Source organism: Rhododendron vialii, chromosome 4a, assembly GCF_030253575.1.
Source record: "Rhododendron vialii isolate Sample 1 chromosome 4a, ASM3025357v1".
Classification (NCBI taxonomy): Eukaryota; Viridiplantae; Streptophyta; class Magnoliopsida; order Ericales; family Ericaceae; genus Rhododendron; species Rhododendron vialii.
The window spans coordinates 9,156,728-9,184,524 of record NC_080560.1 but is presented as its reverse complement, the minus strand read 5'-3'; the positions used below and the strand labels follow the sequence as shown (position 1 = coordinate 9,184,524).

General features: G+C 36.4%; 2 protein-coding genes across 2 annotated transcripts; both read left to right on the top strand.

Moving 5' to 3' along the window:
* Positions 1-2,523: 2,523 nt before the first annotated feature.
* On the top strand, positions 2,524-5,131 carry LOC131323094 (large ribosomal subunit protein uL2z-like). Its single transcript, XM_058354719.1, has 2 exons — positions 2,524-3,051; positions 4,603-5,131. The coding sequence occupies exons 1-2, from the start codon at positions 2,612-2,614 to the stop codon at positions 4,943-4,945; spliced, it is 783 nt and encodes a 260-aa protein (XP_058210702.1). The 5' UTR covers positions 2,524-2,611; the 3' UTR covers positions 4,946-5,131.
* An 11,970-nt stretch (positions 5,132-17,101) lies between these two features.
* Positions 17,102-26,118, top strand: LOC131323633 (tricyclene synthase EBOS, chloroplastic-like). Its single transcript, XM_058355482.1, has 13 exons — positions 17,102-17,178; positions 19,159-19,379; positions 19,772-19,859; positions 20,375-20,435; positions 20,484-20,597; positions 20,829-20,880; positions 22,111-22,217; positions 22,627-22,903; positions 23,215-23,581; positions 24,355-24,573; positions 24,924-25,062; positions 25,310-25,561; positions 25,740-26,118. Exons 1-13 carry the CDS (start codon positions 17,102-17,104, stop codon positions 26,109-26,111), a joined length of 2,346 nt encoding a protein of 781 aa, XP_058211465.1. The 3' UTR covers positions 26,112-26,118.
* The last annotated feature ends 1,679 nt before the right edge of the window (positions 26,119-27,797 follow it).

The window sequence follows — 27,797 nt, the reverse complement described above, 5'->3', positions numbered from 1 at the left end:
TTGAATAGTATTATTTTTGTATATCTTAATTTCATTTTAGTTATATGAATCTTACAATCATGTTTTATGAGTTTATAATTTACACACGATTATTTTTTTAAGAAATAAAGGAGCCCATATTAAAATTTTGCTTTAAGCACCCAAATTATCAGAACCTACCCTGTTGGGAAGTTTGGTTGGCAGAGGAAATGGTCCGAGGGAGATACACGTATAAGGGGCAACGGGATGGGCTGAGAGGATTTAGAGCAAAGTCTAGGAAATTTAAGTCGTGAGTATCTTTTGGGAGAGGAAAGGTTGATTTGATTCGAATACTAGACTTAGCCAAAAAAATTTCATATTTATATTTTTTGAGCTTAAGAATAAACACTTTTTGCAATCAAACATAAGAACAAATGTGCTTATGAATGTTCTTATAATCCCAAGGTATTTTATGAAAATGCGTAAAATCATAGAGTACCTCATATATTAGTTCAAGTATAGTACTCGTATATCTTAGGTTATTTGTTAGGGAAAATGACGGCCAAGGACGTGTTTGATAATTAATACCCTCCAAGGACATTTTCAGCATTAACAAATGTACTCAAACGTTCTCAGCATGTCCTTGGCGGGTATTAATTATCAAAACACGTCCTGGGCCGTCATTTTCCCTATTTGTTAATTTGCCTTCTTTCGTTGGTCAGACAACTAGCCCAATTCAATCATACCTACATTCCGATCGGCCCATTTCCTTTAAAAGACATCCACCCCAAAAAAGGCCTACAACCCACAACCATTTTCCCCGTATGATAACAGTGATATATGAATAAGATTCGTAAGGAGATGAGATTATGATTGAGATTGATAATGAGAATGAATTGTTAATAAAAAGGGATTGATAATGAGTATGTTTATTTGCGATGAGATTAGATGATAAAATTATTAATATCATGTTTGTTTGAGATAGAATTAGATGAAGTGATTAAATTGATAGAATAAATTGATAATGAGAAGCGATTGGTAATGAAAAGGGGTTGAGATTGGACTACGAATACCGAGTCCCTATGGGTATTGCTAATACCCCTTTATGGGCCAGATTATTCATCCCATACCAATTGGGACCAATTTTGGAAACCAAACAAAGTATTACTTATACCATCACTTAGCAATCCAAGCCTAACCTCCAATCCGTTTATCAAAAAGGGCCTAAATATACATCCCTTGTCGAGACCAACAGTGTTATTTTTGTCTTTAGTAAACTTTTAAAGTTTTTGGTCATTTTTTTATACCATTTTTGTACTTCTATACAGTGCGGAGGCATATGAGGCCCGGTGGGGGCCTGTGCCCCCACTGGATGAATTTGTTTTTTTTTTTTTGTTTTTGCATTTGCAAAAAAAAACCTTAGAAGCTTTTGTGTATCACGTTCGAAAAAAGAAAAATCATTGAGGGCATCACCAGATGGTATCTCAATATGTTCTTTTCTAACACATATTCGTGTGAGACTCAAGAATAAATACTATGAATCCAATATAAATATGTGATGGAGAAGGGTGTTGGGGCACAACCTAGTAAGGTCCCTTAATCACTAAATAACTAAATTACTCATAAGGAAGTCTCCATTCACTGAACATTCGCCTCCAAACCACCACGTGTTCAAGGAATCATAAGTATGGATTATTGTCTTATCAGAAAATGCAAATCAAGCGACATTCCTTTTCGCCCTTTCCCTTATTTCTTTATTTTTCTTCTTAAATCTTTTAATAAGACCTCTCTCTTTTATATTTGAAGATGATTCATTTAGACCACTAGGGAACTTATAAATTTATCTGCAAGATATGATATTTTTATTTTTTTTCCTTGTTATTTTAATATTATCTAATAGCTAAACACTTTTTAAATAGAAATAAGTCTTGAATAAATAGTGCAAAAGAAAAATCAAGACATGTTAAGTCGTAAAAAGGCGATAGATAATTTTCTGTTTTTCACAATAAAGTCGCGTGTATGAATTGTGCCCCCATTGGTGCGATTTTCTGGCTACGCTACTGCTTCTATACGAATAATTCCTTCATAAAAACTTACTAAGAAATAAAAAAAGAATAAATCAATGACCAAAAAATTAATCAAAAAACAAGAAGTTGTTAGGACAAGTCACCCTTAAGGGAGTGTTTCCGGTAGTGAAAAATTCATAAATTCTTATTTGTGATTGAAAAGTTTTTAAGTGTTTTCGATAGTGAATAAGCTGTTGAGAAATGTCAAGCTGTTTCCGATAGTGAATAAGTTGTTGATGGATTTGTGAGTAGAGTTAGTATAGCCAAAACTGTTTTTGTTGACACTTTTTTGTTAGTGAAAAGTAGATGGTAAAATAATGAAACTTTTTTATTAATGAAAATGAGATGGTAAAATGTGTTAAATTTTTTATGTTTTTTGTTATTGGAAACACCCCCTAAGACAACTGGCCCAATGTAAAACCAATCGGCCCATTTCCATCTCTACCCCCAAAAGCCCAACGACCCATATAAGCCCAAAAACTCCCAGCCCTAAAATACACACGCCTCTCTCTCCCTTTCAACCATTTCAGTGAGATTTCAGTCACTGTCTCCATCCCCGCCGTTCCAAAACCCTAACCCGACCAGAAATGGGTCGCGTAATCCGAGCTCAGCGCAAGGGACCCGGATCCGTATTCAAGTCCCACACCCACCACCGCAAGGGCCCTGCCCGGTTCCGCAGCCTCGACTTCGGCGAGCGCAACGGCTACCTCAAGGGCGTCATCACCGAGATCATCCACGACCCGGGCAGGGGCGCCCCGCTCGCCCGGGTCACGTTCCGCCACCCGTTCCGGTTCAAGCACCAGAAGGAGCTCTTCATCGCGGCCGAAGGGATGTACACGGGCCAGTTTGTGTTCTGCGGGAAGAAGGCTAATCTGACGGTGGGAAATGTGCTGCCGTTGCGGTCGATTCCCGAGGGAGGGGTGGTTTGTAACGTGGAGCATCATGTGGGTGATCGTGGGGTCCTGGCTAGGGCTTCTGGGGATTATGCTATTGTTATTAGCCACAATCCTGATAATGATACTTCCAGGTAAAAAATGTTGTAGATCTTTTTTGGGTTCGAAAAGTCTAGGAACATAACTTCAAAACACAATAACACAACTCACAACTGTGTCTGGAACAGTTGATAAGTGTCGACCCATGTGCATTCAACGGTTCCGGATACATCCGGAACTGTGTTTTAAAGTCGTGTCTGTAGCATTGCTCGGGTTGGGTTTTGATTTGATTGTTTTTGTTTCACTGGGTGTCGGGGTCATCTTGCGCACACCGATTTGAGGTCGAATTTGTATGTGTGAAGTTTTAGGCATGTTTAGGCTTATATTGAAAGGGCTGTCAAGAATTTTGTGGTGGACATCTTTTGTCTGAAATATATCATGAATTAGAGGAAAGGGAAGCTATTTTTTGGGGTTTGGTCATTTGGAAAAAGAATTTTGTTAGAAGTTTGAATGGGAGGGAGTTCTTTGAATATTTAAGGGAATAGATAGATGAGAAACATGATTGGTGCAGAAGAATCTTGCAATTTTTGAAATGTTTTTAAGTGAGTACTAATCTTGGGAGGATAGTAAAAAATGTGCGGGAAGCGTAATATTTTGGTACTTTGCTTTTATTTCGTGGTGATTTGTTGGTTATCAATGGCAGAATACGGTGGATTTTGTTGTGCCCATGTGGAATTTTGGTTTCTGAAGGTGTGGTTACCACGTGTTTGGATTTTTTTGTTTTCAATTGGTGATGCATTGGTAAATTGTGATGTTTTGGACCCATATCTCAGCAATGAGTACTGCTTATTCCATCTGTGAATTGTACTATATCTGTTTGCACTGTTAAAGTTGATTTATGTTCATTTTGTTGAGGTACAGGCTGAATTTTTGTGTCGAGAATTGTATGATTTTGTGGTATTCTGGGTGTAATTTCCTTGTGGGGAGTGTTTCACTTTCACTTCGTTCTTCCTTGCCTGAGTGATTACATAGAGTTGTAGGATGGTATCTGGGGTACCTTAAAAGACATTGAAGGATGTATCATTCTTCTAGATATGATGTCTTTTCATTGTTAATAGGATTTTTAGCCCTCTTGTGGCCTCGGGGAAGGACTTACTTTGGTGCTTGGTTCTTTCTTTTTTTTTTTTGGCATCTCGTAGATTGTTGTTCAGAGATAACCGAGTCAATTGTTTCCCAAATTCACAAATAACCAATCTGACTTTACTAAAAGAGATTATGTCGCCCAAATTCACAAATAGCCAATATGCTTTGTCAAATCTGCTGGGTTAGTTGCATGACATATGGCTTTATAGCAGAATGATTTTTCATTAAGAAGTATTCTATAGTTTCAAATGTGGTGGTCAGAAGGGGAAAAAAAGAATATGATTAGCCTTCGAAGCTTATTATCTGTTGTCATTGTCCCTGAATCACTTCTTCATCAACTCAACAACACTGGACTTCGGTGTTAACAAGAATTTTGTTGAATCCCACATATAAGATATTTGCATCTCCGTAACTTCTTTTTTTTCCTTTTTTTACCCCGACTTGTAGTTGAGTTGTAACAATCTCTGTCTCTTATATTTCGGTGATTGTTTCTGTTGATTTAGGATCAAGCTTCCCTCAGGGGCAAAGAAGATTGTGCCAAGTGGCTGCCGAGCTATGATAGGTCAAGTTGCCGGTGGAGGCAGGACAGAGAAGCCACTTCTGAAGGCAGGGAATGCATATCACAAGTACAGAGTCAAGAGGAACTGCTGGCCCAAGGTTCGTGGTGTTGCTATGAATCCTGTGGAGCATCCTCATGGTGGTGGTAACCACCAGCACATTGGCCACGCAAGTACAGTCCGTCGTGACGCCCCTCCAGGGCAGAAGGTTGGTCTCATCGCCGCTAGGAGGACTGGTCGGCTCAGGGGACAAGCTGCTGCCACTGCTGCAAAAGCAGACAAGACTTAGAGTGTGTTACTGTCTGAGATTTCGGTCCCTGGATATCTAGTGGTTCGAAGGTTAATAATTAATGTTGGTTATGTGGAACATATGCACTCATTTCCCCACCTTTGTAGTGTTGAGACTCTCTTTGATTCCTAGTATTGTGGAACTTAAACCTAGTATTGGAATCGAGTTTTGTATGCGTTTCATGGAGTCGCAATTTTCTTTATCGCAATTGTGCTTAGCTTTGAATCTGCTTCGATATTTACTTATTGGGCATTCTGGATTGGATTGGTGTCTTCCCTTCAAAATTAGGGTCAAAATGTATTTTCATTCCTCACTTTCTCCTCTTATGATATACACACCGAACATTTTTCATGCTTGTAACACATGAAGCTTTTCCTTTTTGTGACGCAGCTGTTATTTTTGTTTTGGTATGTGGACTGTGTAGTTTCTACTCAAATTATATCAATATGATCTGCTTCTGCTGAGTTCCTCAAAAAAACAGAAAAAAAAAAAAAGATTTGATCCTATCGAATTGGGAAAAAATCTAAAAAAAGGACACGCTGCCAAGGTTAATTTTGGCATCCAATTTAGCTATCTGTGGAAGTTAATTTTGGTGTATAAAAATTATATTATAATTTTTTTGGGGTAATTTTTATATTTCCTCTAATTAGGGTTTGATTAGCGGCCTTAATTGTTTCCTAAGTTGTCTAGGGTTTCTTTCACCCTATTTATATTCATTGTAAGCCTTAGGGCAGAGTTAGGAGTTGTTGAATTAAAGAAATACGAGATTTATTTCATTATTGCGTGTTAGAAGAAGAAATAACTTTAGTTCATACTTGTTTGTGTTTTCTTGCCAATAGTTTTGTAAAAGGATGCTGCGTTACATCAGAAGTAGGTTGGTATTGCCAGAAATTTGTTGTGGGGGAGGCCGTTATTGTACATAGAACTTTACCTAGTGATACAAATATGTTGTTTTCAATGTTTTCCATCAGGATTGATACGGCACCCCATCCCATAACCTACCTCCATCCCTATCTGATACCTTAAGGCCTTGTTCTGTTGCACAGAAAGGATGAAAAGGTCAAATTTTCTACTATAATTTTCTCTGTGTGTTTTTCTTTAGAGATTCACTTTCTGTACATGCGTGTTCAATCACCAAAAAAATTGTAGGAATCACAATTTCAACCTTGCAAAATAAGTCTTGCCAAAATAAAGGAATTTTAGTTTTTCTGTAAGATTTCTTGTCAAGAGAACATACAATAGAAAAATAAATTTCATTTTCAATTATTTCACGTCACTTCACTTTACTTTTCTTTTGAATTCATTTCTCACATAACATTACTGATGAACGGATCCTAAGAAAAAAGTTTCAATGCTACCGCTATTTGTAATGCCCTCACATGACGTGGACCTCGTGTATGCGTGGATCCCATCCCATGTGAGGGAGTTGTTACAAATAATCGTGCATTAAGAACTTTCTCGGATCCTAAGAGGGAGAAAACCCTAAGTCCTTGACCAAAACCACCAGCCAACCCGAGGTTTTCTATTATCGGATTTTGGTGGTGTAAAAGCGAAGGAGAGCTCATATGATCAGAACTTTCAAGAAGCTATGTAAGTTGGGGCACCTTTTAAACACATTTCAACCATAAAATTTCGTTTGAAGCAACGTTAAAACATTTGTGCTAAGAATTGAAAAAACTAACATAATTTTTTAATATAGTAAATTACATAGAATATAAAAACAATCGAATTACTTGAATTGTCTTAGCGGACCAAATCTAAGAGCAATTCACTACACAATATTTAGCATTATTTCTCCCATTGTTAATAATTGCTAAAGTATAAAACATATAACCCATGGTTTAGGCATTTTTGAATTTTGGACATTATGCATTAGAGAGTTCCAAATAGTAAGTGGCGGCTATTTTTCAAATTAGACATCTCATTTCACCGGAATAATGACAATGTTCAAATATGTAGAAAAGAAATTGAGAATGAAATGATATTTGACTAGAAAAAATACAATTATGAAATACAATTAACTAGAAAAAATACAAAATATACATTTTAAAATCTTAAATTTAAAAAGAAAGAAAGAAATTGAGTGGGGGCGCGTGCCCCGCTCGTCCTATTCTCCCTCCACCACTGAATTATTGGAGCCAAAAGATTTCGTACTCATCACATGCATGATTCACATTCCATTGTCTAGACTCCTTCCATTTAACTTTGTTGCTTTCAAGGTTTGCTTCCATGGCCGAGAATGAAAGCTAGGAAACCTCCGAAAGAAGCGAAAAAATATCATGTTGTCAATGTCATCCTCTCTATAGACTACCGTCATTTTTCTACCCTACTTTTTAGCAAAAGGGATGTCATTTTGACACTCCAGTTTTAGCCAGTGACACTTCACATTTTGTTTTGTAATCTCACATGATCAAGACACGAAGTGAAGCGCCAAAATCAATTTCCTTTAGCAAATCATGGTTTCTAATTTGACAACTACAGTATCATATTGAGGTGTATTCTTTTTAACTTAATTTTTTTTTTTCATTTTGTGTGTTTTATTCGTCTTTTCTGAATTTAGTTTAGAATCATGTGATATTTTTTGAATTAATCATCTGTCTCGACATTAGGAGTTTAAAAAATACAAAATTACGATTGAAAACAAAAAAAAAGTTCACTAACCTTAACAAGTACAAGAAGTAATTAATACTATATATCATTAATTACTCTTTGGCGTAGCTCACTTCTTTGATTCCCCCTCTCTATTATCTAGCCCGGCCTACCTCATAATGTGAGCGTTAAAAAGTCCGAGCTTTTTACGTGTGGATCTAGGAAAGTAGGAAATAATTTCCATTAAGGAATGACACAAATTCGGAAATATATAATTTCCGTTAAAGAATGACACATTTTATTTATCACTAACTCCACCCTAGAGTGTCATATGGCTTTCATCATCTCGCTATTGCATAACCACCACTAGCACCACCACAACTCTCCACCCCATGCACCACTTTCACTTCACCATCACCAAAATCACTTCGATCTCCGCCACCACCACCGCTACCAAGTACGTTGAGAATGTTCTCAATTTTTTGGATTGAGAATATTCTCAAATTTAAAAATTCACGATTGTTTGGTTTGAGAATATTCTCAAACACATTGAGAATGTTCTCAATTTTTTGGATTGAGAATGTTTTCAATAGTAGTGGTGGAGGAGTATTTTTGATATAAAAATTTGAATTACCTTAAACGCGTATTTTCTTGATTGCCGGTGGAGATTATTTCTGATTTTCTATACCAACACGTAAACAAGAAGTCCCAAGAGTTGATAGCACCGGTTGTATCCTAGTATGATTGGTATTGATAGGTAGTCTAATCCATAGCTCAGTGCGTCAGCCATAAATGGTTTTTATGATTTGTTGGGACTTTCGTAAGAAAAATTGCACAAATCCTTATGCAAGCACTCCCATTGTGTCGGTAACCCACTCACCTCCTCACAGAGGATCCGGATTCGAAAGGAGACAACAAATTTTTATTTTTTTTTGACAGCACAAGCATACAACACTTATAGTTGGTGTGAGTTATTTTTAGGAGAAATTTTTCTGTGTTGGGGTGAGACCCGCTCGGCACATTTGGGGCGTTAAATACACTTTTGGACGACTTAGATTGAAACTCTCTCTCTCCTTTCACCTCAACACTTTCTCTCTCATTTTTTTCTCTCCAAATCCAAGCTGTCAAAAAATGCAATGGACGGCTAAGATGCTCCGAGCGGGCACCACGTGGTACCCACCCGACACTGAATTTTTCTCATATTTTTAGAGATTAGATAGGATTGAAGTTAATTTGTCATTGAGTTAGAGGTCACTATATATATCTTAGGCTATCCACAATGACATAATAAAAAATGGATAGCTGAAAGTTGACATATTAGCTTTTAATTATCTATTTAAGAGATTGCTAAACCTAACAATATTGAGATTCACAATGGTCACTTCTAGTCCAACCAAAATAAAGGGTCTACTGCCATTTCTCTCTCTCTGTCTCCCCCTCTATTTCTTGCCATTCACTTCCCTGCATTATTTTTTTTTTTTGTGTAATCTCCATTTTCGAGACAAATAATTAATTTTTAAGATTTTGATAAAATATTAAAAAGTTACTAAACACTGAGAATAGTAATTATCCGTACAGATAATTAATTTAGTCCAACATTTAGATGATAGTAGCATATAGCTAGTTATAGGAAGGATAGATTTGGGTTCGAACGTACACTGTTGAATTTGGATATATGGCACTAAATGAAGGCTGAATTTTGGGATAGGAAATAGCAACAAATTGATATGGACAGAGTAGAGTAGTTTTGGTTATTGGAAATTGTTGCTAGTTTTGGTTATTCAAAGCCTAAAATTTAATTATTTCTAAGGATATTGATAAGTTTGTTTGATTATACCGCCATCTTTTGCACCAACTTTATTAACTTTAGAAACAATTTTCTTTTATTATGTCATTATGGATAGCCTAAGGCAATGTTCCAATAATTTTACAATAAGTCAGGTACATTACACCAAACCACTATATTTTTGTGGGGCTCAGTCTGGGTCCCACAAAAATACAAAAAAATATTCAAAAATTTTAAAATAATGTTTTATAAGGCCCTTTAAAAAATCAGCTCTAACGGATATCTGTAAGTATTATTTCTAGATTTGTAGGAGCGAAAATGCTAAACTGCGTAGTTTCGGACTTACAGATCCAGAAATAATACTTACCGATATCTGTTAGAGCTGATTTTTTACAGGGCCTCATAAAACATTATTTTAAAATTTTTGGATTTTTAATTGTATTTTTGTGAAATCCGGAATAGGTTTCACAAAAAATATAGTGGATGGTGTGGTGGTTTGGTGTAGTGTATGTAGTATCTCTCATAATCCGGAATAGATTTTTTTTTTTTTGAAAATCTTGGTTGAATATAGTATGTGTTTGAAATCTCAACTATCCTAATTAACGTACAAGGAAATGAAAAAGGTCACTTTTGTTTTCTTTAATTTTTAGTTCTAAATTAGGTACGTCCCATTCTCATTATCGCCGTAAATATTAAATTAGGCTTCCTTCGTCCCACAAATAATTTAAGATCCTTGTAAATGTTTCCATGTTTGAAAGTCTATCCCACAAATTAAGGATTTGCTAACTGAAAAGAATTCGTTCGAAAATTCAAAAATAATATATATTACTAAATAAAGTAGTTAGCCATTTAATTGTTGTCTTGTCACGTCCACGTGCGTCCTCCTGAAGCAGTCACTACGCAATAATATATAAGATTCCTTTCTTGATCTTTTACTTTTCCTAATTATTTGTTTAACATTAATTATCTTTACACCCAATTCAATGCCGACACTTGTCGCAATGAGAGCCCTCGATCTTCACTGATGATCACTTTGCTTTAATATCTAACCTAATAATAAAAGAAGGAAGTTTTTAAATATTCATCCTTATGCGTCACTCCTCGTAAGACTCCATCCTTTGACTTTTTTGCACTTATGTTTTCATCCTTTCTCTTTTTTAATACCAATTGTACCATTACATATAAATATGCATAACAGATGTTGCCTAAATAGGTGGCATGTGATTATGGTTTCCTAATTAAATGGGATTTGATTGATGATTTGAAAATGAAGGGGGATAATTCAAATCTTTGTTATCTTTTTTCCAAAACTTTTTAAAACTAACTAAAATCCATTCCATATACACACCAAATCCCCATTGAATAAACACATCATGAATGGAAAGAAATTTATAATAAGTGTTTCTTGGTTAATTATATACATGATTTTTATAACATACACGAAACCATCGCCTCATATCATATTCGTGACATCTATTCGCAATTATGGAATCGATTTTATTATTAAAACATGACATATTAAGATCATGACGCAATTCGAATCAATAAACCTAACATCTATTCCATAAAAACATGACAATCGTTAATCCCAACAAATAAACGCGAAATCGATTCCACCATGAAATCGGTTTCATAAACATGACAGATTTCAAAAGAGAAACTTTAAAATTATGGCAGATTTCATAAATCGATTCAAGTACCCGGTTGTGCAATCCGCCATGAACTTCAACCATAGCATATTTTTAAAAAATTGAACCCTAAAACTGAACATATAAACATGGCAGATTTCATCTGCATGTACATAATACAACCCCAAGCCTTGTTGCCTCGGTATGAACTTCAAAATCATGATCATGAACATAAAATCTGTCATGTTTCATGAATCTGAACATGAACTTTAAAACATGGCAGCTTTCTAAAAAATTGAACTTATAAACATGGTAGATTTCATCTTCATGTACGTAATACAACCCCAAGCCTTACCGCCTCGGTCTCCTCCACTATGGCGTTCTCGACCCAATCAGACCCAAAGTACCTTCATTTTTGTTGTCGTTGGAGAGGGGTATCGCGTTCATAGAAATAGTGTCACCGGTGGAGTTTTTGTGGAGAAACAGATTTGACCCCATGCCCCATCCGTGCATCTTCCCCGTACGTTGCCGCTCCATGCTCGCCACCGATCGCTGCTCACCGCCGCTTGCCCTCGCTGCTGCTCACCGCCGCTTGCCCTAGCTTCGATTTTGGGGGATTCATGTCATCGTTCGCCACTTGCACCGCCGCTCGCCAATTACTGGGAGATTGCATGAAAATCCATTTTATTTTCAATAATCAAAATCATCATCTACAACAGCAATAACATAATCATAAACAACTTCACCATCTCCACCTCCTAATATCCGCTAGTACATCGCGGAAGAGTGGACATCGATGACGACTGGACGATGCGGTGAATCATTGAAACGCCAATTTAAATCATAAAAAAATGAATTTGGGGCACTTACGAACTGGAACCATTCAAAAATCGTTCTTTCTCCTTAGATGACTAGTGTTTTCCGGCGATGTCGATTACGGATCGGCGAGGATGGAGGACTGAGTCTAGTGATGAAGGATGGAGGATGGAAGACGAAGTCGACGGAGGACGAGAAATAAATTCTCAGATTTGTTCTCCATGAGGATGTGATATTGTGTGGTGGTTTTTTCATCCTAATTTCAAATTACTTATAATAGTACTTGGAAAGCAAAAAGTTAGGGATTTGATAAGAATTACAATTGGAAAAATAGCAATTAGGGCCTGGAAGATTTGAAACAGATATGGAAAGCATGACTTTAGGGATTTGGTAAGTGTAGATATCCATAAATTACTGCACGGGACCTCCGAGGTTATTTTTCAGTCCCAAAAATCATTGCTTATATAGGCTCCCAAAAAACAAATAAATTCCATAAATATAGTCCTACACGAGGGTAAGATGGGGTTTTTTAAAATCAGAGGATGAAAACATAACTTGAAAAAATGGCCAGGATGAAAACATACGTCGATTAAGGTTTGAGGATGAATCTTTAAGTCTCTCAAGAAAAGAACATTGAAAGGGTTTGGACACTTTTCAATTTGGACCAATTTGCCCCTTGATTTTGCCCTATTTACCTTCCAGTCCACAAGCGGTCAAGCCATGAACCGCCCCGCCCCGCCCCACCGCCTCGTCATCACCCCACCGAACCGCACCACCCCACCGAACCGCCATCACCCCTTTCGGTCACCACCCCGCCCGACGCCACCACTACCGCAGCCACCTTGAAACCCCACCACTGCAACCCCCTCACTCCATCAGCGTTTAAAAAAAAAAAAAAAACTGCCGCGGGGTTTCACACCCGTGCCGCGGCCGCGGGCCCAGCAGGAGTGCCGCTGGACGCCACCTTGTGATTTCGGAACCACCACAGCAATCTACGGACACCGTGCAACACTTACCCGAGCTTCGAATCGCGTTTGAGGTAGTTTTCCGGAAACCCGAAACCTTAATCTCCATTTTAATGGAAATAGGACCAAAACTTAAAATTTGATGTAGATGGTAACCTGAATTTAATTTATTAATTAATGTTTAGTCCAGTTTTCATTAACTTTTAGTTCTATTTGTATTGAAAAGTTTTTGGCAGGCCTTGCATTAAATTGGATGGTTTGATTATTGCGTAGATAAGAAGTTATGGTGGATTGTGGTATTGAAATTCATGTGTACGTGAAGAATTATGCGATTAATAAATTTATAATCGTAGTTTATGTAGTAATTATATAATAATTAAATAGGATTTGGATTTAAAATGTAAATGAGGAGATATTTTCTTTTAGCAAAAAAAAAAAATAGTTACTACTTATAAGCTAATCTCAAAATATATTATTGGCCATATTAGTCTCATATCACCTCATTATAAAGATCTAATATTAAACATTTATTGTATTTTGTTTAAAAAAAATATAAAGTTAAGTAAATACTAAATTTAGTAATATGCACTTTCGAATAAAAATTAGTTTGGAAAATCTATGAATAATAATATGGTAGTTAAAGATAATATTTTAAATAGAAAAATAGTGGAAATGTTTTATACATTCTAAATGTGAGAAATAGACTTAATTTTAAGTGTAGTAATTAATTGTTTGACTAAATATTTATTTTGTGATAATAAAGAAATAGAATAAATGATTTCAAGAATACTATATAAGTTGATATTATCAGTTTGGTAAAACAAAAAGGAAAAATATTATCTTTTAAGACAATGATTTTATTCAAACCGTCGTATGCTTATTTTGACTTATTCGTCAATTAATATTTAATAAATTAGAATATTATTACGTCAGATATTGTATTTGTGAGTTTTGTATGCTGTTGATTGTTACGTGGATTATTGTAATTTGAATTATTACGTAAACGTAGAAATTAGACAATAGGTACCCTGAGGGTATTCGTGGCCAAATTGAAACTAAATAGACGTTAATAAAGCAATTGTCACAAAAGTAATAAGTGATTGGAGATTGTGCGCCGTGTCATGGTTGGAAATTATTGGAGAAAAAGAATCTCGATGGAAGAGAATCATAGAAACTATTAAATACAAAATAAATTCATAAAAGTCTACACGTGATTGCGTGTTGAGATTGTTGTATAATTTTGTGTTATTTCATTAAAATTGCAAATTGTGGTATATAAAAGCACTTCCACGGGCACGAAATCTTCGCGCTTGCAGAAAAACCTAGAATAGTATAATAAATGTTCGGTTGTCGTTTGTTATTATAGATTTCTTTCGTGAGTTGTATCACATCCAAGATTATTGATCATGATGACCTTGTGATTGTTGGACTGCATTGCCTAATATACAGAAAGCCTTTGGCCATGGTCTCACAAGTTTTACTGGAAAGGTTATTAGAATTTGGAATCAATGGTCGAGATTTACTTGATTGTTTGCATGCGTTGCACTTATCCAAGTAAAACCTTAATCATCTCTCAATTTTAAAACCAGTTTAGCATTAATTGGGGGCATGCAGTCTCCCTTGGTCCATCGTACTTGGCCTATAAATTAACAGGGTCAGCATTGCATATCCCTCTGCAACAAATTAAACTTCATTTATGCAAATGTCACTCCATCTGTTCTTCATGCCAATCCGATCGATTCCGTCATCAAAACTTGGCCTTCCACTGCAACTCACACGGAAATCCGTACACTGCACTCGCTCAAGATTGCACCTCCAATCCTCAGAAATGGCTCAAGATTCACAGCAGACTTCCCAACGGCGATCTGCGAATTATCAGCCAACTGCTTGGAATTCTGATTTTATCAAGTCCTTGAAAAATCACAATGTCGTGAGTATTCATATTTCTTTCCCAGCTGAAAACAAACCAAATTAATTAACTGTCCATAGTTGAATAGGTATTTTGCTTTCATCAATTTCAGTTTCACCCTTGTGAACCTTTGCTGTTTGTTCTATATTTCAGCAATATACGAGTAGTATTTTTGTCATCTTTTGTCATAGTCTGATATAGAAAGAAAAAAAAATTTAGAAAAGTTGAAATTGTGTTCCCAAATTTGTCAGCCGAACTGCAAGCGCTGTTTTTGCGTTCGAAATTCCAGCAAGAGATGACTTTGAGATGGAGATAGGTAGTGGTGGCTCTAGGAGTTATTTATAGAATGTTCAGTTAGGGAAAAAAGCTTCTTAATTAAGGAATATTCTCTTCGTCTTTTTTGGCAATCGATCACTTCTTCACAATACTATCAAGGAGGAGAAATGGCTTACTAAAGGAAAATCGCTCAAATATAAGGCCAGGAAAATTAAAATTGGAGGGAAAAAAAAGAAGAAAAAGGAACAAGAGAATATGAAAGAATAGACTAAAAGAGAAGCTTGGGATTTTTTTTGGATAAGACAGAGCACTAGAAAGAGAGGATTATTAAAGGGAAAAAATAGAAAGAACGCATAGTTAGGAGACAGGAAAGAAAACAAGTGTAGTTGGCGCAAAGGGTGTTCAAGGGTACGTTCAGACCACTACTAGATAATTGATTTTAAGTGGCGAGTTAATTTTGTCACTAAATGTGAAAGAATTGTCACTAAAGCTTTTGGTGACGAAAAAATATGTCACAAAGTTGTCACTTAAAATGAGTTGCTAAAAGTATTTTGTAACAAGTTTAAAAATGTCGTCAATAATACTTAGGTGCCGTTTGGCTTTCTTTTTAAACATTCTTTTTCAAAAAGAAGGTAAATATAATGAAAATAAAAAATAATTTTTTAATTTTTTTTGCACTGTTTAAAAGATCTCAATAAAATCTATCACACAAGATCCGTATTGATAGAAAAATTATTTGTGTAAATACATGATTTTTGAGTTTGAAATTAGCTTCCTTTTTTAAAAGTTCATTTTTGGAGAAACTGGAAGGGAACCTTGGCTCTTTTAGTGACAACTCACATGTTGTCACTGAAAATAATCCTTTTGTCACAACTTTAAAGGTATGTTTGGTTTGATGGACGTTGGACTGAAAGTAATGGTCATTCCATTGAATACTTATTCTCATGTTTGGTTCACTATTAAATAATTGAATGATTATTCCCAATGAAATTACCATTCACTTTAGTAAATGAATTGTCTTTCCACTCAAAAATTAAGAAATTGTCATTCAATTTTTTTGTCAGGCCAAAATTATTAGTGTCACTTCAAGATTCACTAGACAACTTCAAAATTAATATTGCCACTAATAATTTTTTAATGACAATTCTTTTACCAAGGTGAATGATGATTTCAATTAAAATTATCATTCTATCATTTAATGGTGAACCAAACATGAGAATAAGTATTCCATCCCAACGTTGATTTCATCGAACCAATTAACTATAGGCTTTTCAGTGACAATTAATTTGGTGCTGTCACTAATTAAAATTGGAATAAGAAACATAAGTCACTACACTTTGGAAATTAACCATCCCCAATGCTACCGCTCGAGTTCAAACCCGAGACCTCTTCAATACTACAACGTGCATCTAACCACTGCGCCATTCCACTTTTGTATTTGTTGAAACACATTCATCTACATATTCATGTACACATATATTTTTTCCTTTTAGATCACCGGGTTAGTTTTATCTACACAATTTTTGACACTCCATTTCAGCCACACAAATAAAGGGCTGAAATTAAAAAATTTAAATGGGCACGCACACATACCCAACCTCACCTAATCTTTCTCCCCCCTCTCTCCCTCTACGAGATCTTTCACCGTTTCACTGTCATATCAGGACCTCCATCTGCGGCAAGGATCCTCATCGGCGAACCCATCTCCGGCGAGCAACCCAGTACTCTCTCTCTCCGCTCCTCCATCCATCTCTCTCTCTTGCACGCGACACTTTCTTTAACCAAAGCACTAAGACAAATTTTGGGTTTCAAAAAATGTTTCCTCGAGGAAGTAATTATCAGATAACTACTGTTAAAACTAAAGAATGAAATCGAACAGAGTGGGTATAAAGGGAAGTACATACGAAGAAAAAACATTAATTCCAGAAGTTAAGTGATATGGGTTGGAATTTGGATCAATGCCGATGGCCAAGGAAAAAACCCTAATCTATGGTTATTGGAAAGGATTGAACTTCTCTCTAGACTGGACGGTGTTGCTGGTCCCCATCAGCCCCATTTTGATAAACCACTCGTTCCCTTCGTAACCCTCAATGTGTATATCATCTATAAGGAAAAACAGATTGATCTGGAAATGGGGTCGCCGGAAAGAGGGTTACCAGTTCGGCCACCCTTTTTTCTCCCTTTAAAATGTATTTTGACGTCGAAATAGGGTCGCTGGAGACTAAGTGGCCGGAGAGGGGAGGGGGAACCGGAGGAGTTGGCTGGTGGGTCACGATGGTAGGGAGAGAGAGAGAGAGAGATTAGGTGAGATTGTGTGTGCGCACCCATTTAAGTCTTCTAATCTCAGCCTTTTATTTGTGTGGCTCAGATAAAGTGTCAAAAATTGTGTGGGTGGAATTGACACGATCAATCACATTTAGCATGCAACATATATTTTTGGAAATTTTAAAAAAACCCCCCTGAATTTTCAGCTAATTCGCAAAAACACATCTGCCTTTAACTAATGATAGAAAGACACCAGAATTTACTATTCTGTTAACAATTTGGTTTCCGCCATTTAATTCCGTCAATTGACAATGGATGGAGCTAACGGAAGGCGTTAACTTTTTTTTTTTACTTTCAAAAATTACTTTTAACTCTTTTTTAGTAGTAAATAAATATGCAATAAAATTCTTTTTTTCTTTCTATTTATCAAAATTTATTTTAATTCTATTTTTTACTATTTAAAAAAATAACTTTAACCACCCCTATTTATTTTTTTTTAAATTTTACCGCAACCCCCCCCCCCCCCCCCGTTCGACTCCACACCACTAATCAACCTCACAACCAACTGCCAAAGCCCTAACTTTAATTTCAGAAATTCAAAATAACTTTTAACCTCATTTTTTTTAACATTCCTATTTTTTTTATTTATATTTTTAACTCCCAAAAATTACTTTTTACTCTTTATTTCTAGTAGTAAATAAATATTAATTTTTTTTTACTATTTATCAAAAATTACTTTAACACCGATTTTTATTATTTGCAATAATAACTTTAACCCCTATTTTTTTTACTTTCAAATACTCTTTCTCTTCACCGGCGAAAATCTTCCCCTCTCTTCTCTCCACCGATCAGTCTCCATTTTTCTCTCTATCAAGTTCCCTCTCTCACTGACCTTCTCCTGACTGAAATGCTCTAGCTCTTTCTTCTCTACGTGATTTAGGGTTTGGATTTCGGAGAAATCTGAAATTCCCCTATCAGTTGCTTGTGTGGTTAATTGGTGGTAAGGGGTTGAATTGTTTTAAAAAAAGAGAGGGACAGGGGGAAAGGTAAAATTTGAAAGTAAAAACAAGAAAGAGAGAGGTCACTTATTACTTCTTGTTAAAGTTATTTTCATAAAAAGTTAAAAAAATGGGGCTAAAAGTAATTTTTGGAAAATAGTAAGAAAAAAAGAATTTTATTGCATATTTATTTATGATGACAAAAAGAATGAATTTGCTATAGTCATTCTTTGACTTTCTACAAAGCACAAAGATTGAAAATAGTAATGTTGTTACACCGATTTATTGTCATTATTATGATCTCAAATTCAGACCATTGAATTAAACCCTTCTCATTTTGTCATGCAGAGCACTTGGCTTGAATGATACAAGACATTTGATAAGGCCAAAGTTGAAGATAAATTTGAAATAAAATACGACTTTTTGACAACAAAAGATATCAACAAGTGGACTTGAATTTTGCCCAAAAGTCTACTAATAAATACCATTTGCCACCTAATTTTTCATCCCTGCAACGAATTTTCCATGGAACAAAGAAGCGAAAAGAAAAATCTCATTCCGTCATCTTCTCCAATAACAGTGGAGTGGCATGCCAGTGATCTATTCAATGTACTCTCATGCATACTAAAGTTCAAATCTTAGAGTGTGTAACTATATGATATTTCGGACGATTTGTTTTCCTTTTCTTTTTGTTGAGTTGAGCTTGTGTGCTCCTTAACTTCCCCCTCTCGATGTAACCTTACGAGTTTTAATAAAATTTCCCTTTGCCGAGAAAAAAAAAATGATATTCTGGTCTTTCTATACCTGGTGGTTTGAACTTTTATGATTATTTTTTGGTTATGTAAAACTTACCCGGCCGGCCAGTTATTTTTGCCATTTTTAATTGTGAGACTCTCTTGAATTCCTACTATTATGACACTTAAATTGAGTACTAGAATGTAGTTATGTATGTTGTTTCATGGAGTTCGTTTTTGTTTTAAGTGTTTGGAGGGTTCATCAATGTTTTGAAACCCAAAGAACTAGAGTGAACCGAAAAACGGATTGGGTGGACGGATCACCGGTTCAACCGGAGTTGAACCATGACATCAATGTGGTGGCTTCGGTTAGACCCTCGGTAACCTTGCCAGATGCTCTGAGCCAAAGCCCTGCGGGAGCTCAGTCAGCAGGATCGGTTGAAGCAATGGATCTACTGTGTTGCTCGGGTAATCGCTCGCTTGCATGACTGAGCTCGGAATGTGCTATTGGCAAAGATTCCTGCTTCGGTGTACCCGAAGCCTTCTGAGAGAGATAGTCGCGCCAGATGGGCCCCAAGAAGGATCGTGCAGCGAGCATTATCATTGGGATCAGATCTGGCTATATGCTCCGTAATTGTTTCATTCCTTTCGTCATATATGACGTCACCCAAAACGGTTACCCGAGCGTACTCTTCACGCGCTAACTTGGAGATCAAGTAAACCTAGATCTATAAATACGAAGGGACTCTTACCTAAAAGGGGTGCATTCTTCCCTAACCCTAGATCTACATTCTCCCCTGAGATCTGACTTGATCGTCGGAGGGTCATTGGGCTATTCCAGCCCTAGTGACTTGTTGCAGGTCCAGAAGCAGAGGAACGAACCAGCGGAAGGAGAATCTTAATCCAGGTTAAGGTCCCGACAAATCGAACCCCCACAATCATAATTAGGTATGTTATATATATATATATATATATATATATATATATATATATATATATATATATATATATATACCGAAAGAGATGCTACCGTAGTTATTTATATTTATCATGTGAAATCTTCGATTTTAATGAAACCTGTGGTTTGCATTTTCTCAAGTTTTCCACCACGCAAATGATTCCCACATCGTGGGAAATGAGGAAAAGTACTTGTATTTTACCTGCCATTTGTGAAAGCTAGGTAACCGGCCTACTTTAATTTTTCTACCGTACTTTAATTTTCAGCAAATCATGGTTTCTAATTTGACAACTGTCAACTGCCCAAGAACTAGAGTTCCAATCAATGTTCGTTTTTGTTTTAAGTGTTTGGAGGGTTCCAATCAATGTTTTGAAACCCAAGAACTAGAGTGAACCAAAAAACGGATTGGGTGGACGGATCACCGGTTCAACCGGAGTTGAACCGTGACATCATTGTGGTGGCTTCGGTTAGACCCTCGGTAACCTTGCCAGATGCTCTGAGCCAGAGCCCTGCGGGAGCTCAGTCAGCAGGATCGGTTGAAGCTATGGATCTACCGTGTTGCTCGGGTAATCGCTCGCTTGCATGACTGAGCTCGGAATGTGCTATTGGCAAAGATTCCTGCTTCGGTGTACCCGAAGCCTTCTGAGAGAGATAGTCGCGCCAGATGGGCCCCAAGAAGGATCGTGCAGCGAGCATTATCATTGGGATCAGATCTGGCCATGTGCTCCGTAATTGTTTCATTCCTTTCGTCATATATGACGTCACCCAAAACGGTTACCCGAGCGTACTCTCCACGCGCTAACTTGGAGATCAAGTAAACCTAGATCTATAAATACGAAGGGACTCTTACCTAAAAGGGGTGTCATTCTTCCCTAACCCTAGATCTACATTCTCCCCTGAGATCTGACTTGATCGTTGGAGGGTCACTGGATTATTCCAGCCTTAGTGACTTGTTGCAGGTTCAGAAGCAGTGGAACGATCAGCGGAAGGAGAATCCTAATCCAGGCCAAGGTCCCGACAAATCGAACCCCCACAATCATAATTATATATATATATATGATGCTACCGTAGTTATTTATATTTATCATGTGAAATCTTCGATTTTAATGAAACCTGTGGTTTGCATTTTCTCAAGTTTTCCTCCACGCAAATGATTCCCACATCGTGCGAAATGAGGAAAAGTACTTCCTTGTATTTTACCTGCCATTTGTGAAAGCTAGCTAACCGGCCTACTTAAATTTTTCTACCCTACTTTAATTTTCAGCAAATCATGGTTTCTAATTTGACAACTGTCAACTGCCCAATATAACACATTGATGTAAGATTTTATGTTCGACAGAAAACATCTTCATAATGGTGTGGCTCCTGAAAGAGATTGACACAATATCACCAAGAGTACCGAAAACTGTTCTTTTGGATCCCTCTTTACGTGTTAAGTGATAAACCAGTGTAATACGCAATTAGCTGTCTAAAAGTGTTTTTAATGTACTGATGGTTTGGTTACCAAATCTGAGTACTAAATTTTGGGTACTTTGTGATTTGTCGCCATTTTATTGGTAGAATGCGCCCTATTTGTTATGTAAAGCAACACTCTATCAATGCAATAGTGGCATCTTACATGCTACTTAAAATGTGATACTCATTGATTACTATAGCATTGCTCTTTTTAATGGTTCAAATTTGCTAACTTATCCTACCTATAGGATACTTTTTGGAATTTAAACTATTACTTACGAACACTACTACAAAATGGAACAAAGTTCAAAGTTCAAAAATTAAGAGTTCACTTTTTGTAAAAACGTAATAACATATTATGGACTACAGTGTTAATCTCAATTATATGAAAAAACTAAGATGAAAAGATTTTTTAATCTTAGTAATTTAAAAAGTGATATTATAACTTAAAGAATAGATCTCGTTTTCGAAAACTAAGATTTCTCGGGTCGTGCACTATACTCTGCACTACAGGTCAACGTTCCCGTTAAGAACTAAAACATCACATCAAATGTAATTATGTGTGTTGAGCTTCGCAAAATCGATAGGATACGCGAGAAAAACACATGGAAATTTGTCATGATTCCTACGTACATTTAAGTTTGGGTAGCTGCCTATAAATAGGTCTCTACCATTGCATATCACTTTGCAACAAAATAAACACATTCATCCAAATGTCAAAACAGAGCCTTCCTCCGCATCTCACACAAAAATCTGCACATTGCGCTTACCTTCAATATTCCTCAGCAATGGTTGAAGAATATTCACAACCTTTCGAAAGGCGATCCGCCCATTACCAGCCAACTGCTTGGAATTATGATTTCATCAAGTCTTTTGAAAATCACAATAACACCGTGAGTAATTACTCACTGTTTTAAAATGGTCCAGTACTCTTACAGTTTTAAGAAGTTCAAATTACGCTATGGTCCATAGTTTGAGTAGTATTTTGGCTTTCATCAATTTCAAATCTTACCCATGTGAACCTTGCTCTTTTTTGTTTTTTATTTCAATGTAGTCCTTTTGCCATCTTTCGTTAAAGTTCCAAGCAGAAAGAGTAACAATATTTCAAAATTCGAAATTGTCCTCCCAAATTAGTCAGGAGATGACTTGAGACGAAGATACGGGTGTGATGTTACAAATGATTGAGTTTAAATTGAAAGGTCTAAAGTGAAATTTTATTGAAGTATAGGGATCAAAAGTGTAATTCACCATTTACTAATTTTAGCTGATTATAAAAGTTTTTGGATGCAATATTTTTTGTAGGATGAAATACAGAAGCAGAGAGCAGAGAAACTGAAGGGAGAGGTAAGGGCTATGATTGAGGATACAGATGCAAATTCATTAACAATACTCGAACTGATAGATGATATTCAACGATTGGGATTGAGCTATCACTTTGAGAAGGATATCACGAGAGCACTTGATCGAATGTTTCTTTGTGTGAATGGAACTAACGTGTGGACACAACAGAAGAGTACAATTCATGCTATTGCTCTCAGCTTTAGGCTCTGTAGACAACATGGCTATGAAGTCTCCCAAGGTACTATTTTTCTTGTTAGCTGAAGCAATGTCTTTTTTTTTTTTTTTTTCCGAAGGATATATTAGACTAGCTTAATCACACTGTGGATGACTCCCGTAGTTGTTCCACATGCTTACGTGTGGAAGTCGAACTTGAGAAATTAAAACGGAATAAACCTTAACACCAAAGCCTTCATGACTACCAGGCTTACTCTTTGGGATTCTCCTGAAGCAATGTTGTTTTGAATAACACTTATCAAAAATATTTTTTGAAACCAAAAACACTTATTGTTCCTGCAAATAGATAACATGCATTTTGTGGATGCTGTCCAGACGTGTTTAAGAGATTCAAAGACAAAAATGGAAACTTCATGGAATCCCTAAGTAAGGACACCAAGGGATTACTAAGTTTGTATGAAGCATCTTATTTTTCATTTGAGGGAGAAAAACTTATGGAAGAGGCAAGAGTATTCACAACCAAACATCTGAAGGGAAAGATAGTGAACGAAGACCTTGAGGAGCAAATAAATCATGCATTGGAAATGCCTTTGCAGCATAGGATGCTGAGGCTTGAGGCTAGGTGGTACATTGAAGCTTATGGTAAAAGAAAAGATGCAAATTCTTTGCTAGTTGAAATGGCTAAGTTGGAATTCAACATGGTGCAATCTATGCTCCAAGGAGAACTCAAAGACATGTCAAGGTAGATTCAAGTACTGTAGCCAAATTTATCATCAAACCTGCAAAAAAAAAAAAAAAAATTCAATATGTAATTTAGGTTCACGACCACACCAGATTTAAATCTAGACCATCCATTGATTTTTTGTGCACATTTCGCACTTTTTTAAATTGCATTTAATTTGATTTTGAATTTCAAATCCACTTCTATTAGAAATTCAAATCTTAATTCAAAGTAATGCCACATTTTATAAATAAAAAAATATGTTTTCACAACTATCGCAAATAGCCCCAATATCAACTTTTGACCAATCTAGCTTTATATAAACAGTAAAGATTGCAGTACAGCAAAATGCTGTACAACAGCGTGTACAGATGGGTTTTGCGCCCGTCTCGGGTCCCACAAAGATGATCGGAGCCGCTCATTTTGTTCAAAACATATTGTTTACGGTCCCTGTAAAAAATCATCTCAATCCAATATCGGTAAAGGCGTTTACGAATCATCCAACTTTGCTTCAAAATTCGTAAACGCCTTTACCGATATCGGATGAAGATGATTTTTTACAGAGACCGTAAACAATATTTTTTGAACAAAATGAGCGGTTCTGATCATCTTTGTGGGACCCGAGACGGGCGCAAAACCCATCTGTACATGCTGCTGTACATCATTTTGCTGTACCATTAGCACTATAAATTGTCACCTCATGCTTCATTCGGATCTTAAACTTTAAGGAAGAAAAGGTAGGGAATTTTCCTTTTGTAATCCGATATTTATGTTTCTTTTTCAAATATATATAGGTGGTGGGAAGATATAGGTTTGGGAAAAAGGTTGAGTTTTACGAGGGATAGACTGATGGAATGCTACTTTTGGAATGTGGGCATGATTTTTGAGCCTAAATTCAGTGATTGCCGGAAGAGTTTAACGAAATTGGCAGCACTTGTAACCACCATTGATGATGTCTATGACGTCTATGGATCATTGGATGAGCTTGAACTATTCACAGCTGCTGTTCACAGGTTTGCGAAAAATTCACTTTGTTTTAATGGTCGTTGCATGCGTTTACAAATTCACAAGCAAAAGACCGACCTAACTGAAAAAATACTATTGTCAAATAATTTTGAATGAGTCTTCTATATATATGGAGATTATGTTTGTAATAAAGGAGGAGGGGCATATGGCAGATAACAGAGATTATACTGGTGGTGGAAAGGAAGCGATGATACAAGAATAGATAGTTATAGAAAAAGCAAAACTTGAGAAGGGGACGGGTGAGGTTTTGAAAATTTGATAAGAAGTGCCATGTTTGTGAGTTTGTTTAATTTCCTCGTAATGACATTTCAAAGTTTTGGTAATTGTTATATTACAGATGGGATATAGAGGCTGTGGAAACCCTTTCCGACTACATGAAGTTGTGCTTCCTAGCTCTCTACAACACTACCAATGAAATGGCTTATGACATTCTTAAACAAAAAGGGGTTAACATCGTCCCACACTTAAAAAGAGCGGTATGTATGTATACACGGAGTATACTCTTAAAAAATACTAGTATCTAGATGAAAACTCTCACACCATCCTCACAGAGAGCGATCGGGATCCTCTATGAGGATTCTCTCTGTGAGGATGGTATGAGCATTCTCTAGCTCTTTGAGGATGGTGTGCCAAACCAAATTGAGCCTTGTGTCCCGACCAATCTAAATTTAGTAATTGCAGATTCCATATAATTAGATATGTTGACTTTGAAATATATCACAGTGGGCAGATTTATGCGAAACATTCTTGAAGGAAGCAAAGTGGTGTTCAAACAGAGAGACTCCAACATTTAAGGCATATCTTGATAATGCATTGGTTTCGGTATCGGGGGTGCTTATATCAGTTTATGTCTACTTCCTGTTGACTGAAACTATTACAAAAGAGGCTCTAGAGTGCTTAGAGAAGAAGTACCATCCTCTTGTGGAGTGTTCATCTCTCATTTTTCGTTTTTCCAATGATTTGGCCACATCCAAGGTATGCAATTTATGTTGAGATTTCGCTATTGGCGTTGTACAAAATAAAAATCTCTACAGATCCCGGATCTACCATCGTGATTTTTACTAGGTGCCACTGGAAATTCTTACAATTTACAATCAATATCTGTACATACTTCATCATAATAACATATTCCCTATTTGTTTTTATGTCATAGGCTGAGTTGGAGAGAGGTGAATCTGTAAACTCAATCCAGTGTTACATGCACGAAACCAGAGTTTCGGAACAAGAAGCCCGGAAGCACATAAGGAGTTTGATCGAGGAAGCATGGAAGAAGATGAACAAAGAACGAGTAGCTGTTGATTCCACATTTGAGAAACCATTTATTGAAACGGCTTTGAACCTTGCTCGGATCGCCCAATGCACTTACCGAAACGGAGATGGGCACGGAGCTCCGGATAACAAGGCAAAGAACCGGGTTTTGTCAGTGATAATTGAACCCATTACACTTGTGCACGGACTTCAACACGGGTCAAATTTGTTAGCTAGTACGGAGTATTTCTTGGGGTATAAAGAGAAGAATATATAAAAGGTTGGAATTTGTCTCTTTAGGTGTTATACGATAATGTAACTAATTACCAGTACAAGATAATACTGATCCTACACATTGCATATATTCGTCACAAATTTCTCTTTTAAAAACTCCATTCTTCGTTCCGGTGTTTAATGATAAATAAAATTAGGAACACCTCAAAATCACCATACAAGTTAGAGAGGGAGAACCATTTAATCATTTCATCGAGAATACAAAATGATTTGAGGGACAATTTGGTCTACTTTCCTACCAGGATAAGCTAATCTTAGGGTGAGAGGTGTTGTTAGAGCAAATTAATCAATTCTTATGTAAAAATGCTAGTAAACAGTGCATTTTTTCATTTTACCTACTTATATCTCTCTCAACACTATACCAATACTATCTATTTAACCTATTCTCTATTAAAATATTATTACTTTTATTTTCTTTTTATTTTTTGGGAAGAGAGAGGGGGGGAGAGAGATAGAACAATTAATAAAATACTACATATATGGTGAATAGTGCTTAGGTATATTTACTTAAGCATTGTTCATAGATGGGTTTTAGGCTTTTAGCTAAGCCTTTACCTAATCTAGTGTAGTGCTCACTTGAAAGTTTTGCTTAGATAAAATAGCTAAAAACCTCAACCGATAAAGTTGCTCTTAATCAAGACCCCATGGAGGGGGATAAACTCTCCCGCTCTTCCTTTCTCCTCCCCTCTCTTCTCCCACCAACAAGCACCTTTCTTCATTCTCCCCCTCCCTTCCTTCTCCCCTCCCAACAAACTAGTCTTAAGGGCACGATTGGAGGACGGATTAGGCAGGGGGGCATGAGGGGTGGATGGGACGTTTTTGGGTTGATTTGGCAACAAAAAAACCGGCTCCGTAAATCATCCCAAGTCATTGTTGGGACTAATGGATGAGTTTTGACCAATTAATAATTAATAAGGGCAGATGGGGCCTTCCTCATTCCCCCTGCTCCACTATTTCAACTACAAAACAATCTTATCTCTTCATTTTATTTTTCATTCAAATCAAGTACTGTTTTATCCCCATTTTTTAATACATCATCCAAATTTTTTTATGCATCCTCCATAAAAATTACATCAATGTTGGCCCACCCCCTATAAATAATACCCTCCATTATCTTATCCCCTTCATAAATAATACCTCAAAAACTCATCTTACATCCAATCAGGCCCTAATAGTCACCGAGACATTAAATTTTGATAAGACAAGGGGAAGAACCTTGGTTGTGTATTCATGGGGAAAAGTACTATAAGTATATAGTGGTTAATTTGAGAGGTCTCAAGGCTTTAAAAGACATTTAATTTTGAGAATTTCTTAGTTTTGGATAGTTGAATATATTGTTAATAGTTTCCTTTCAAATATATAAGATACGGACATTTTTTTGTTTGTATTGAGGTTTTCATGTTTGCAAATGCTAGCTAATCGATCAAATCGTGTTTACGTTGAATTTTATTTTTTTGTCAAAAATGAGAAGATTGTATTGATAAACGCCCAGCGATACTTACAAAATGGAGATCATTACAAAGGACTTGGACAAAACCAAACTAATCGTCTAACAAAACAAAACAAGTAAATCACAAGGCAATCAATGTTTTTTATCCTAACCCAGACATGGCCTAAAGCAACAACGACACTTTTAAACTGCCTAACATCTAATTAAGAGTCTCAAACG